Genomic DNA, 15071 nt, shown 5'->3' on the forward strand with positions numbered 1-15071 from the left:
CTCAAGAAATGGTAGTGTATTTTTCTTTAAAGATTTTATTTATTTGAGAGAGAGAAAGCATGAGTGGGTGGGGGAGGGGCATAGGGAGAGAGAGAGAAGCAGACTCCCCGCTGAGCAGAGAGCCTGATGTGGGACTCAATCCCAGGACCCTGAGATCATGACCTGAGCCAAAGTCAGATGCTTAACTGAACCACCGAGGCACCCCCAAAAATGGTAGTTATAACTCCAATTAACAGACACGAGTGAGGCTCTAAGAGAGTGATTTGTTTGTGATCATTCAGCTCATAAATGAGGGTCAGGATGTGAACCTAATTTATGGATATTTCATTAAGCTAATTCTTGAGACTGATGATTCTTCAATATTTCTTTTCAGACACGACTACTTTTACTTAAAAATCTATTATGTAAACAAGGAAGCCCATTGACCCAAAAAGAACTAGCACAACTTGCTAGGTAAGTAATTTGATTTGGTCTATCTTAAAACTTTTTTCTTTCTTTTCTTTTCTTTTTTTTTAAAAATTCTTTCTCTTTTTTGTTTAAAGTAAACTCAGGTCTGAAGTGAGTAATTTGTTTTTCAGAGAACCATCTCATCCTTTATTTCACCTTTTTTCTTATCTCTTATTCTTACATATATGATATCTAAATTTAAATTTCTAGATCCTCTGCAAGACCTGACCTACATATCTGATGATGGTACTACATTCTTTTTATAAATTTATTAAAACTTAAAGGGACTCCTGGGTGCCTCAGTCGATTAAGCGTCTGCCTTCAGCTCAGGTCATGATCCCAGGGTCCTGGGATCGAGTCATACATCAGGCTCCGGCTCAGCGGGGAGCCTGCTTCTCTCTCTGCCTGCCGCTCCCCCTGCTTGTGCTCTCTCTCTGACAAATAAATAAATAAAATCTTAAAAAAAAAAAAAACCACTTCTAAGTGGTATTAAAATAATTTTAAAACTTTAAAATGTCATATCTGCCCACACCAACATAAATATTTTCATATAAACTTGTTCTCTTGTATTACACATAATTCTTCTTAACTTTTGCATTTTCAGTTTGTTTTATGAGTGGTGTACTTAAGTAGAAACTGAATATAAAAGGTGCGCTTGTTGAATTTTAGTCATTAAAAATCTCATAAAGTAATTTAAATACTCAAGAAGTATGTAAATAAGCTAGTAATTTTAGTAAAAACTCTGAGTTCCCAGATACCTATGAAAAAGAATAAATTTAGTACTTAGAAACATTGAGGTTCTTCTTCATCATTCCAATAAAGAATTCAGCTAATGTTTGATCTCTATACTTATATAACATAGTACATGATAAGTAAATGCTTTCTTTTCCTGTTTTATTTTCTTCCCCTTTACCCCCCTAGTTTTTAGTTCCCTTTGATAATCTCCTGGCTGCCCAGGACTCTCCACTGTGGCATCCCATCCAGGTGTGCCTCTTTTTGCCAATATCTTCTACCCCAATTCCTTTACCCCATTTGTCCTGCATTTAAAGAAATGTACGTTGGGCACCTGGCTGGCTCAGTTGGTAGAGCATGTGACTCTTGATTTCAGGGTCGTGAGTTCAGGCCCCATGTTAGGCATAGAGTGTACTTGAAAAAATTTTAAAAATTTAAAATTAAAAAAAAAAGGAAATCTACCTTGACTGGCAGTGTTTTTTGTCAAGATAAAGAAACATTAACTTACAGAGCAATAATTATGGTTATGTGTCTTTTGGCCAGCCATGACTTACCTTTCCAAGGGATTTGTTTACAATTTAATGGAGACTCCTGGAGATACAGTATGCTTTAATCGGAGATTGGTTCTCATGATGAAAATTTCAGGCATTACCTAAGGAGCCTGCCATAGACTGTTTTGTTTGTTTTCAGCAAGTGAGCCTTTCTGTGTCCTTAAAATCACATTGCATAGCTGTCTGCTTGATGACAGAGGCAAACTAGATTTTACCCTCTTTATACATGGAGATTTTAAATCTGCAAAGATGAAAATAATTTGCTCTTTCTTCCTTCCCATTCTTAGAATGACCGACGGATATTCAGGAAGTGATCTAACAGCTTTGGCAAAAGATGCAGCACTGGGTCCTATCCGAGGTATGTGTATAGAGCTTGAAATATTTAGACCTATTTGTTAGACCACTTTAGACATTTAAAAAGTCCCTATTGAGATGTTTTATTTTTGTTTTAGTTTTAGTAAGAAAGCATTTAAGCTGCTAGAAAACTTGGTACAAAGTACTTTCTAGACTTAGAGTCAGCAAACTTTTCAGTAAAAGGCCTGATAAATATTTTAGGCTCATGGGGCCACAGATGTTCTCCATTGTATGTTCTTTTGGGTTTTGTTTGTTTGTTTTCACAAACAAAAACGTGAAACCATTCTTAGCTCACAGACCATACAAAGATAGTCCATGGGTGAGTAGATCATGACCCTGTTATAAACAAAGGTTTCAGTTCTCTTTTTTTTTAATTAAAATTTTATTATTGAAATATAGTTAACATACAATGTTATATTCATTCAGCTGTACAACATAGTGATTAGACAACTCTGTACATTAAACAGTGCTCAGCACGATAAATTGCCATCTGCCATATGTTTCACTTCTTGATAGTAGGTAACCAGCAGAAGACACAAAGGAAAAGAAAATATTTTTAAGCAAGCAAAAAAGAAAAAGGGGAAATGTTCTTATCTCTTTTTGGCTCTTTTCACTTCAATATTCTGATAACACTTGAAATTAAAGTGTCTGAGAAGAAGCTTTTATTTATATTACATGTTATCTTTTGAGGAATTGCTTTGTTTTGAATCAAGGTTATTTGCTGATTCTGAAATACCACTGTGGTATCACTTTAGATATTCTCAGCTGCTTTTCCACAGCCAGCATGGGCAGTGTCTGGGTGATACTCTCAGGTATGCACTCAGATTGCTGGCTGTGACGATAAAATAGAACATGGAATGTACAACTTCTAGAACAGATCTCCTGCAGTGGAACCATGTACTGACTCAGAATTGCTGCTTTGGAGAATAATAAGTGTAACCTTGAGAATGTATTTTGAAATTCTGGGCAAACATTCTAGTCAAACTCTTGCTGCCAGGGGCATGAAATCATTTTCAGATAGTGGACTCAACCAGTACATAATGTATAAACCATTTGTATTTTTTCAGAATATTTTAGCTATTATTCTGAAACAGATAAAAGTTATTGGGTTTAAAAAAAATAAAGCCTTTGTGAGGAACAAACTATATTCTTTTAAGTTCACTCTCAAATTTGTAAAATGTATTGTTCTTGGGCAATATGCAGATAAATTGAATGCTTCCCAGTTACTCCTAAGATGGACTGTTATTCTAAGCATTTATAAATTGTGCTCTTAATATTAATGTATATCTTCCTTTTAATAGAAATAATTTATACTGAACATGTACTTTTAGATCATTGTACTTGGTTTTGCTCTTCAGCAATTTAAACTTAGAAATCTTTTTTTTAAGTGGCTGTCTTATATTTTACAGAACTGAAACCAGAACAAGTAAAGAATATGTCTGCCAGTGAGGTATATTATTTTATAATTATCTTTTCTTTGCTCTGGTTCTCTATATTGTAAGGCATATCTTTTGTCTGGATTTTTGTAGTTGATTTGATTAGAAGCTAGAAAAAGTTAACTTTATTTCAAAATATAGGGGCCTATCAAATTACAATCACTTAATGGTGTTCTTTGGTAATGGACAAAAAATATTGTATATAGTCATTAAGTCATTTTCTATCAAATGATATGTAAATATTAAACAGAAGAAAATTATAGAAAACTTAAGAGTTTTACTCTTTGTAACAAGTTAAGTCCTTGGTATTTTATTTTGTAAGATTTTCAGCATTTGTTTTTGTCCTTATAAAAGCAATACCATTGTAATGTAATTCATTACATTTTCTTAATATGGTAGGCCCTCTTATCAGATGCTAAGGCATTTCTTTTGAAAAAGATTGCCTGCAAAATAGAAAGTTGGACATGCAGAATGATTGTAATAACTATGTAAGCAAACATTTATTTACTTATTTTTTATTTTTTTAAAGATTTATTTGAGAGACCGAGAATGAGAGAGAGAGAGAGAGACAGAGAGTACATGAGAGGGGGGAGGGTCAGAGGGAGAAGCAGGCTCCTCACTGAGCAGGGAGCCCTATGCAGGACTCAATCCCGGGACTCCAGGATCATGACCTGAGCCGAAGGCAGTCGCCTAACCAACTGAGCCACCCAGGCGCCCCCCGTAAGCAAACATTTAAAATCAGTCTTATATTTATAACTTATACGTCAGAGATATTTTTTAACTGCCCAAGTTTCAAAAGCTATTGTGCTCGCTTCGGCAGCACATATACCAAGTTTCAACAACTACTGAGGATTAACATAGAGAATGAATGTATTTGAGTACATTTTGACAGTCTTTTTTCTTCAAGCTTCTAAGTAAACTTAGTTGTTTTCGGGTATTTTGTGTGTGGTAGTTAATCAGCTACATTGCTAAGAATACCCTCACACTTACTGCAACCACCATTCCATTTTAAAAGTCTAGTTTACCTAGAGTGTGTTTGATGTGAATGAAGCTTAGGAATAGAGAATTCCATATACCTTCTTTGGCATTTAGATGCTATTACCTTAAAAACGTACATTTAAAGTATAAGTTTCAAGTCCCTTTTATCTGATTCATAATTTTAATTCCACATCTTTTAAACTTTTTTCATATAAGTACTATACAGTTTGTGTTCCCAAAGTGTTTTGTGGGTTTTTAAAAATAGTTTAAGTATAATTTATTAACAATATCCCATAAGTATATTTTTTTAATGTTCTTAAAGCATAAACCTGATAGTACCTTTCTCCCAAAAAGTAAGCATCATGCATGAATTATTTCTTCTCCACACACCATTCTCCTGCCTTGGACCTAGGACAGGTAAATTTGATATCGCCTATACTTTGGCCCCCTAGATTCAGACTGAGGAGAGGCCAACTGTGTGACAATTTAGGGCTCTGTTTTTGTCCCTTGGAAAGACCATGTGGAATAAAGGGACTAATTAAGGCAGTAATGAGCTAAAACCACCAACTGGCAAATAAATTCCAGTAAGAAGCAGTCTACAAATTCTCAAATGACTTAACAGGCAAAATCCACTCACCTCCTCATCTGCCAGTATTCTGTCTCAAGCTCTAAGGCCATAACATTTCCTGTGGAAGTCAGTTGGGAAGTCCACTTGTACCTATAAATGGAATGCTTTGATACACTTTGATTAATATAATGATTGGCAGCCTTATTACTTATAAGTAGGTGCCTGCTCAGGGAATAGAAAGTCTTACACATCTGTCCATTACTGCATGAGAAAAGAGACCAGTTTTTTACTGATAGTGGCTCCGTTAACCTTTGTATATATTTTGCCCATCATGAGAATATACATACAATCAAATTTGAACATTTTTCTTTTTTTTAAAGACTTATTTATTTATTAGAAAGAAGGAGAGTGAGTGAGCTAGTGGGGGGAGGAGTGGAGGGAGAGAATCTTCAAGCAGACCCCCTGCCAAGTGGGGAGCCTGACATGGAGCTTGATCTCATGACCCATGAGATCATGACCTGACCTGAAACTGAGTTGGACGCTTAACTGAATGAGCTACCCAGGCGCCCCCAGCAACATTTTTCTTCACTGGACAAAGTCAACCTAAATATAGTTCCTGTTTTATTTGAAGAATAAAGAAATTTTGAGTCTTTTCTTTTTTTAGTAACTCATGACTTTAAAACAAGATAGTTCTGTTGCTATAGGTATGTATTGCCATATAACAAATTGCCCAAAAACTTAGCTCAAAATGACCACATTTATTATCTCACATTTTCATGGAGTTGGGAATATGGGCATAGATAAGTCCTCTGCTTCAAGCTCTCTCAGAGGGCTGCAATCAAGTTGTTGGCCCAAGGTCTTTTACAGAGCTGTAATCAAGATGTTGATTGGGGCTGTAGTCATTACAAGGCTCAACTGCTGCAGATCTGCTTCCACACTCACTCACGTGGTTCTTTGCCAGATTCACTTCCTCATGGGTTGTTGAGGTGAGAGCCTCAGTTTTCTTTAGCCTTTGGCTGAAGGCCTCCTTCGGTTCTTTTCCACATAGGCCTCTCCAACATAGTACTTACTTCATTAAAGCAAGCAAGCCAGGAAGAAGAGAAAGTACCAGCAAGATGGAAGTCACAATCTTCATAACCTAATCCTGAAAGTGACATCCCATCACTTTTGCAGTATTCTGTTCTTAATGTCCAGTCCACATTCAAGGGGAAGGAATTACAGAGGGGCATATATAACAAGAGGTAGGAATCATTACAAGACATGTCAGAGGATGCCCAAGACATCTGTAAATCAATTTTAACTTTTTTTTTTTAATGTTTAAAGGGTTACATTTGGCCGCTGAAATCTGCTTTTTACATTAAGCTGTGCCCTTTTAATATTACTTTAGAACTTTGAGAAGTATTCTTGCATTCTGGGAGCAAGGCACTTAATCCCAACACCTGAAATCAGCAACTCTACAGGAACCTGCTTCATTTTTTTTTAAGATTTTATTTTTAAGTAATCTCTACACTCATCATGGGGCTCAAACTCACAGCCCTGAGTTTAAGAGTTGCATGCTCTACCAACTGAGCCAGCAAGGCACCCCAAGAACCCTGGTTCATTTTAATGGAGAATAATGTTAAGACTCTGGGATTAGAAATTTATACTACAGGGCGCTTGGGTGGCTCAGTCGTTAAGCATCTGCCTTGGGCTCAAGTCGTGATCCCAGGGTCCTGGGATCGAGCCCCGCATTGGGCTTCCTGCACTCAGTGGGAAGCCTGTTTCTCCCTCCCCGCTCCCCCTGCTTGTGTTCCCCTCTCGCTGTGTCTCTCTCTGTCAAATAAATAAAATCTTTAAAAAAAAAAAACTTATACTACATTGTTTTTAATTAGTACTGGTGTTAAATTAGCCCACTCCAATGACGAGCCTGAAAAATATACATATTTTTAAAATATCATTAATTCATTCTGATATACTACATTTATTTCAGTATTTCAGCATAAAATCTACTTGAATTCTAATCCCACACTTAAAAATATAATTTTATCCACTATTTTTAAAATGTATAAGTAAGAACCTTGTTTTATACTAAAATTTAGAGAGGAACACTAAAATTAAAACTTAATAAAACTATTGAATGAATTACAAGAAATAACATTACTGGTACCATTTGTGACCATCCTACTAATTATGTATTAGGTTATGTTGTTACAAGTTTCGGTTCTACTGTATTCTTTTATCCAGTTTGCTTATTTTTAATCTAATAGTTTTAGTATTAATAATTTGGTAGTACTTTTAGCTGTTAGTCCTGGACTTAAGAGTTAATATTTATAAAATGCTTAAATGAGTCTGGCAATAGTGGATACTATGTCAGTGTCCATAGAATAATTTTAAAATACATAAATAATGCATTTTATTATAGAGATTAAGGAAATGTGTTTTATCAGTTGCATTTATGAGAGGAGAGGAAAACACAAACATTGGTTTCTAAAATTGTATACTAGAATTTTTTTAGTCATTATTCAGTACAACTTTAATAACTAAGTGTATTGCCAGGCACTGGTATATATACACACTTTTAGGTGAGATAAACCCAATTTGACTTTTATGGAATATAAAGGTATACAAAGAATATTTTATGAGAATAGAAACTCAAATAATTGTATTGGAATTCTGTGTTTTTAAAAGGTAGTGCTAAAAATTGTTGGCTATAAATTCAGGGTATAATGTACTTTGTTTTTAAAAAACAAAGTTTGGGGTGTCTGGCTGGCTCAGTCAGTAGAGCACGTATGTGACTTAATCCCAGGGTTGTGAGTTCAAACCCCAGGTAGGGCATCGAGCCTACTTAAAAATAAAAATAAAAAATAAAGCACACAGTTTGTATCCATCTTAACTTTAACTTTATTATTTCATTAGTTTGTTTTGATGAGATATCTTTGCTGCTTATTTTTCTTTCTCAAATTAGCTACCAGTTGCTTTTTCCTACTGTATACATTCGTCTCTTACTAATTTCAAAATATCATATATAAATTTCATGTATTTATGTATACCCTTCTATACAGTTCATTTGGAATTTCATCAAAAGCTTTTAAGACCTGAATTTCTATAACAAATTTTTTTCAAGAATATCATAGGTAATACATTACATTCATTATCCTTCTACTCTTTGGGCTTTAGGAAGAGCCAGTGTGTATTTTATAGTTAAATAAAAAAAACATGTAGGGCTCATATGGTGATTATGTGGTAACAATATATCCTTTTCCTTTTTGACTAAGATTAGGCTACAAGTTACAAGTGTGGGTGATTTTCTCAATCTGTGCTCATCGAGATATCAGAGAGTGTGAAATAGTTAGATTGGGTTTTATAAGAGTAATAAAAAGAAGAGTATATATGAATATCAGTTGAGGTTTTGTCTCTCAAATGCTTTAACATGTTTTTGGGCAGAATGCACATGTATATATTAGTGGTAATTTTTAAAACTGTTCATTTTGTGCCAAGCTCCTTTTGAGTTTTAAAAATCTTCAGGTAATTATAGATAGATGTTGACTCAGCATTGTTTTATTCTACATTCTCATAGCCAATTAAAAAGGTCAGAAAATGAGGGGCATCTGGGTGGCTCAGTTGGTTAAGTGTCTGCCTTGGGTTCATGTCATGATCTCGGGATACTGGGTTAGGGTTAGGGTTCCTACTCAGTGGGGAGCCTGCTTCTCCCTCTCCCTTTGCCCTGCCCCCAGCTTGTGCTGTCTCTCTCTCAAATAAAATCTTTTTAAAAAGGTCAAAAAATGACACCAAATTATATAAAATGCATTATAAGTAATATTAATATTAGAAAATTTCAGGGACAAGCATCCTACATGCTGTAAAAGGCATTATTTCCTTAAAAGTCTCATGTACTTCTTGTAAACTACCTTCCTTTCTAATATACCCAGCATGAATTTAGCTATAGTATGCTTGTGGTGCGTGAGACCTGAGAATTCTGAATGATGGAATTGTGATTCTTTTTTCTGCTTGTCTGTATTTTGTCAAATTTTCTATAATGAGTGTTTTCTATTTTTATAATGGGAAAAATATTATGATTTAAAATGTTAATACCTAAGAAATTAAACATATATAATAAAAGTATATTAGTATAGCATTTTGATAAGATTTCTTATATAGCAAACTTGCCTAAATATAATAATATGTAAAATAAGATGATTGGCATGATTTTCTAAGAATACATGTATATATTTATAACAGTAATAGCATCATTATTTTAATCCATCTTTGGGTTAACTACTGTATATGTGTTCATCATTTGTATTATCATGTGTTTTTTTAAAACCTAGATGAGAAATATTCGATTATCTGACTTCACTGAATCCTTGAAAAAGATAAAACGCAGCGTGAGCCCTCAAACCTTAGAAGCGTACATACGTTGGAACAAGGACTTTGGCGATACCACTGTTTAAGGAAAGACCTTTGTAAGCCTGCAGAACATTTTGCTTTCGAAGAGAGAAACACACCATCTTCATTGAATAGTTATCAGCTACAGAAATTGAGCCTAAGTTTACAGGACTTTTCAGAGTCTTACAATTACTTGTGCACCCCAGCAGATGCACCATAAAACAAAATTTAAATAAATATACAATGCAAATGGAGTATTTTGTTGAAGGCCTGTTCATGGTTATCCCGATGGGCACTGTAAGTTAGAGCACAACAAAAAGTGATTCTGGTCTTCTTTACCAATATAATCATAATGTAAATAATAATTTGTATATTGTGTTGCAGATGAAAGTATTCCAGAGACAGTGAATGGTAGAAGACACAAGCGCCTTTGGTTGTTTGTCTTCTGATGTCTTTTCTTAAAATAATTTTTTCTATTTTCCTTTCCTAATGTTATCTTTGCTACAGATGATTAGAATGCCAAACACTGAGTTTCTTTTTTTTCTTTTCTTTTACAAGTTCAGTGTGCCAAATGAAACTTCTTCCTATGTAACAGTAATAGGAATAAGTATTTTGAAGTTTTTTCTTTTTCATAAGTCTACACATTAAATACTGCATTTCACTTTTCATTTTTCTATTACCTTGTTACCAATTTAGAAAGCAATTTGTTGATAGCAACAAAGCAAATTTAGTAAAATAGAAAAAGAGACGGTTAGAAGGTTTGAGTCATTCTGTCATTACAATATGTAGATCAATCCTCATGTGACCTGCAGTATTTTTTCTAATATATTTGTCAGAAATCTATTGTAGACTGTTAATTTATTCCTAATGGAGTTTATTTTCTGCTAGAACTATTCTAATATTTAAGAAGGCCAATTTTAACTGCTGTAAAAGTGGTTTCTGTGTGAGAGAAGGGAAGAACTGAGAGCTAAGACATTTCTAATTTATTGCTTATTGCTTTCTTACTGTTTACAGGATAATTATAAGCCAGTGGATCTACCGTCTTTTATTCTTAATAATTATTAATCCCTTCAATGAAACTTTAAAAAATTACTGAATTTTTATACATTGCATACATTTTATAGGTTTCTTGTGCTCACTTTGTTAACTAAAAAGTTAGTCTGTTAATCTGTCTTTTGTTCCCCAAAAATGTACAGTAATTCTGTTTCTCGTTTGTATAAGTATGCCTGGATTTTATTATAAAACTGTCATTGTAGGAAGTAGAGACTCATATCATGGCTTTTTAAATATTGTAATAAAGGCAAATGGATATTTGCCCTTAGTTTACTGGTTAAAAGTTTGTTTACAGAAATTTTCTTTGGTGCTTTTATGTAAAATGTTATGGGTGGAAAGAATAATTTACAGTAGTAACAGATTTTTTTCATTTAGGAAAAATATCTTTGGTTTTGGTTTTGAGAGAATACATTAAAATTAAAAATTTGCCCCATCTATATAAGAATTTTATAATGAAGACATACATTCGTCTTAATTTTAATTTTCTTGTTCCTGTTAAAGATTTACCTACATATAGAAGATGTATGGTTTAAGATAACATGCTATTTATAGCTGTAACTTAAATGTCTCCTCTAATCATGACCTTAGAACTCCCTGGATAAGAGAAATGAGGGTTGAGATAAATAGAAAAAAAAATTTTAAACCAGAACCATGCCCATTTTCAGTCATATGTTGTATCTTTTTAAGGTCTCAAACATTAAAGCATCAATTATAAAATACTGATAATGAAAGATGATGCAGTATACATGATGACAAGAATTGGGAGTATCCAAAGTTAAAACATTTTCAATAAACCTCATAAAATTTCACTTTGTATTTTCATTTAGAAAAGGATTAACATTGTTGATGTTGAATAACTGGTCACTCATATTAAAGGTCTATACTTCATGTTCAACTTTTAAAATATAATCTTTAAATTTATCATGATTCTGTCTGCAGTAATGTAGTTCACTATTTTTATTGGAATAGTTTTTAGATAACAAAAGATTTCAAATGTTAAAAGACAGAAAAGTCAAGCTAATATTGTCATAAACACTGAATCAGAATTATATTAGTGAATGAATAACCTTCCATACAGTATAGAAGTTATTTTACTTCTCTGACCAAAGTCTGAAGTTGAGCTCAGAGCTAGAGAACTATTTTCTGTAACTTTTTATTTTATTTTATTTTATTTTTCGTTTAAGCTGGACTTTTTTCCTCCTCATAGAATGACCATGAAAATAAGATAATGATACAATAGGAGGTGAAAGGGATTGGTCTCATCTTCTCAATAAAGATAGAAGATGCAGAGGCTTTCTGAATTAATATTAGACTTAGGTTGTGACCTTTTGGATTCTGCATTGAGCTCTCTGTCATTAACTTCTTGAAAGATAATGCTTAAACATGAAAGGTTAGTGTGCTCATGTTAATATGACATTGTTTTGTAAACTATATTAAAACTTACTGATGTACTGGACATTGAGCCAAGGGAAGTCAGTACTGTCTTTCCCAGGTATCTTAGCAGTAAAAGTTTGTTCTAAGACAGTCTGCCCATTGAGGTTATTAGATCTCTGACTATGCTTTGTGCTTAGGAAGAAGTGGAGGAAAAACATATTAGAATTATAATTTAAGTAAATATATAGCAGTCTTTAATTCTTTATGTTTTATACAAAAACTAATTGTTTTGGTAGAATGAACCATTAACAGTTTGGTTTTGGACTCTTGAGGCAGAGGATTTACTTTAAATGCTTGTCTCAAATTTTAATCTGGTCTTTTGTATTTTTCTTCAGAAAAAAATGAAAAGGTTCAGCTGCATAAAGTGGGTTTTTATCCTAATGGATTGGAAATAAATGATAAATTTTATTTTGCCTTTAATTTTTTTATTTGAAACTTTTTGAGGTTTCAGAGGTTGCAGTCTAGCAGTGAAGGAGTAGCTTGTATTGGACTAACTCTTGCCAATAATTATAAACTGAACAAAATATAAAAAGCAAAGATTAGAAGACTCTAGAGAGCAAGCAAAAACAGGCAGGAACTGCACAAAATCATGTACTAGAAGAGATCCACATTAACTAGCTTTTACCCCAAGGGCAATTTCCAGTTTGTGCAGTGTGCTTAGAAATAGACTTCAAGCAGAATGTAACAGTCTTTCTGGGCTGAGGAGTCATTTGGGACTTGTAAAACAGCTGGAAATTAGGAGGGAAATCTTAAGAATTTCAGATATAAACTCCAGGATATGCCTATAAATTTCTTTCAAATCCTTCGTGGACTCCAAAATTGTACCTGTGCAGTGTAATATTGAAAAGAACCTACCAGAAAGCAATAGTTGAAATCTAGTGAACTGTAGAGGAACTGTATTCCAGGGGAATACAGAGTTTGAAATTTAAATTCCACTAAAAGGGGTTTAGTAAATACTTTGGGTTTTCCATTGAGACCCAAAAAGGACCACAATAAGGAGGAAGGACAGCATCCTAGACCTAAGGGCCATACTTTAGTTAGGACTATGGGCAAAACGATAAACTCACTGTAACAAAGCTTAAAATCAAACTTTCACAGCATCAAGATTATCTACTATAATTTAACAGCTAGCCAGAAGAAAACACACTTTTTAGAAGAAAACAGAATCCAGAGTTTTCACAACACATCCACACCAGTACACAATAAAAAAATTACTAAACATACAATGAAAAATGATATCCATAAACAATAGAAAATATGTAGAAGCAAATACAGAGATGACTCACAGGTTGGAATTAACAAAATTATTTTAAAACTTATTAAAGAATTAATAGGAAAAAAAGATGAACAGATTAGGAGTTTTGGTGAAGAAATAGATACTAAAAACCAAATGGAAAGTCTGGTAATGAAAAAAATCTGAAATGAAACACAGTATCTGAAATAAATTTCACTGGATGGGATTGAACTTGAACTGGACACAGCAGAGGAAAGACAGCTGGAACCAGACAAGCTGATACAATTATCAAACTCAAGCACAGAGAGAAAGAAAAAAATAGCAAAGTTTGATACCTGTGGGACAATATCAATCTAATTTACCTCTGATTTGAAATCCAAAAGGAGAGGAGAGGAAGAGAATGGGGCAAAAGAAACATTTGATGCAGTAATGCCTAAAGTTTTCTTCAAATTGTTGAAAGACATGAACTTACAGATCCAAAAAGTTCAGTGAAGCTCAATAAATACAACAAAGACTATGTTTGTATACATCAGATTGCCTCCCCCAAAAATTATAAGCAGTCAGGGAGGGGAAATGCCATTACATTCAAACAATCATTGACCTCAGAATATGGACTAATCAAAATGGTAAATGGACAAGACAGGGAATGTCCTCATGGAGGCCTAGGATAACCAAAGCAAAGTTTGACCAATCACTTTTTCAACAATTGATCGCCAGTCTAATGGAACTTCCAACTGTTAGACCTTAGAGCTGGCTTGGATTGAATTGAAGGTTTGTCAGGTTTATACTTAACATCTGTTTCCTTTGGAATGTTCCCTTATACATTAAATAGAAATAATACAATAAAAACAAAACAGAACAAGACTTTATAATACAGGTAAAGAAGAGCAAAAGCAGCTGGAAGAATAAACAGGTTAATGGCAAAAATATTTTCAAAATAAAAAGTCTAATGATTTTACACAAAGATCTAGATCTAATTACAAAATAGTATACCTCCAAACTAAAAAGGCTAATTATTCAACATAACCCATTTCTGCGGTTTTATTCCTACTTTGTTGAGTTTTTTGTTTTTCATATGGGGTTGTTGAACTTGTCAAATGCTTTTTCTGCATCCATTGAGATGATCATCTGAGTTTTTCCTTTATTAATATGGTGTATTGCATTGCTTGATTTTCATATGTTAAATGAACTTTTCATTCCTGTGATAATTCCCACACATTCATGGTGTATGGATTCTTTTTATATATTGGTGGATTCATTTTGCTATTTTGTTGAGGTTTTTTGCATCTATATTCATACGGGATGTTGGTCTGTAGTTTTCTTGTCTTTCTCTAGTTTTGGCATCAGGATAATTCTTTGTAGAATGAATTGGAGTCTTCCCTCCTATTTTGGAAATGTTTGGTAGAATTCACCAGTAAAGCCATCTTTGAGCTTTTCTTTGTGGAAAATTTTTAACTATAAATTCAATCTTTTGTTAAACATTTAGTCAGATTTTCTATTTATTCTTGAGTCAGTTTCAGTAGTTTGTGTCTTTACAGAAATTAGTCCATTTCATCTAGGCTATCTACTTTGTTGGCAAACAATTGTTTACAGTATTCCCCTATTATCCTCCTTATATTTGTAAGACCAGTAGTAACTTGTCCCCTTCTTCCTTTCCTGATTTTAGTAATTTCAGTCTTCTTTTTTATGTGGTCAGTCTAGGTAAATCTTTGTCAATTTTGTTGATCTTTTCAAAGATCAAAGGTTTTGTGAATTTTTCTCTATTGTTTTTCTATTCTCTACTCCTCTCCAAGCTTTATTACTTACTTTGCTTGCTTTAGTTTGCTCTTTCTCTATTATGATGAAAGTTTAGATTATTGACTTGAGATCTTTCTTCTTTTTAAAATATGGGCATTTATAGCTATAAATTTCTGCCTACA

At 33.5% G+C, this 15071-nt stretch overlaps 1 protein-coding gene across 4 annotated transcripts in view; it reads left to right on the forward strand.

Annotated features, from left to right (window-relative positions):
* SPAST (spastin) overlaps nt 1-11293 on the forward strand; it is a 55781-nt gene extending 44488 nt beyond the window's left edge. For all 4 annotated transcript variants that reach the window (XM_025868019.2, XM_025868020.2, XM_025868018.2 and 1 more), the window contains 4 exons: nt 374-453; nt 2018-2088; nt 3494-3534; nt 9374-11293. In XM_025868019.2, the coding sequence (XP_025723804.1) occupies nt 374-453; nt 2018-2088; nt 3494-3534; nt 9374-9496 (315 nt within the window). In that variant the 3' untranslated portion in view covers nt 9497-11293. The remainder of the gene's footprint in view (nt 1-373; nt 454-2017; nt 2089-3493; nt 3535-9373) is intronic.
* The last annotated feature ends 3778 nt before the right edge of the window (nt 11294-15071 follow it).

This window comes from Callorhinus ursinus, unplaced genomic scaffold (genome assembly GCF_003265705.2).
Source record: "Callorhinus ursinus isolate GAN/ISIS: 27379988/994484 unplaced genomic scaffold, GSC_fseal_2.0 scaffold10, whole genome shotgun sequence".
NCBI classification, from domain to species: Eukaryota; Metazoa; Chordata; class Mammalia; order Carnivora; family Otariidae; genus Callorhinus; species Callorhinus ursinus.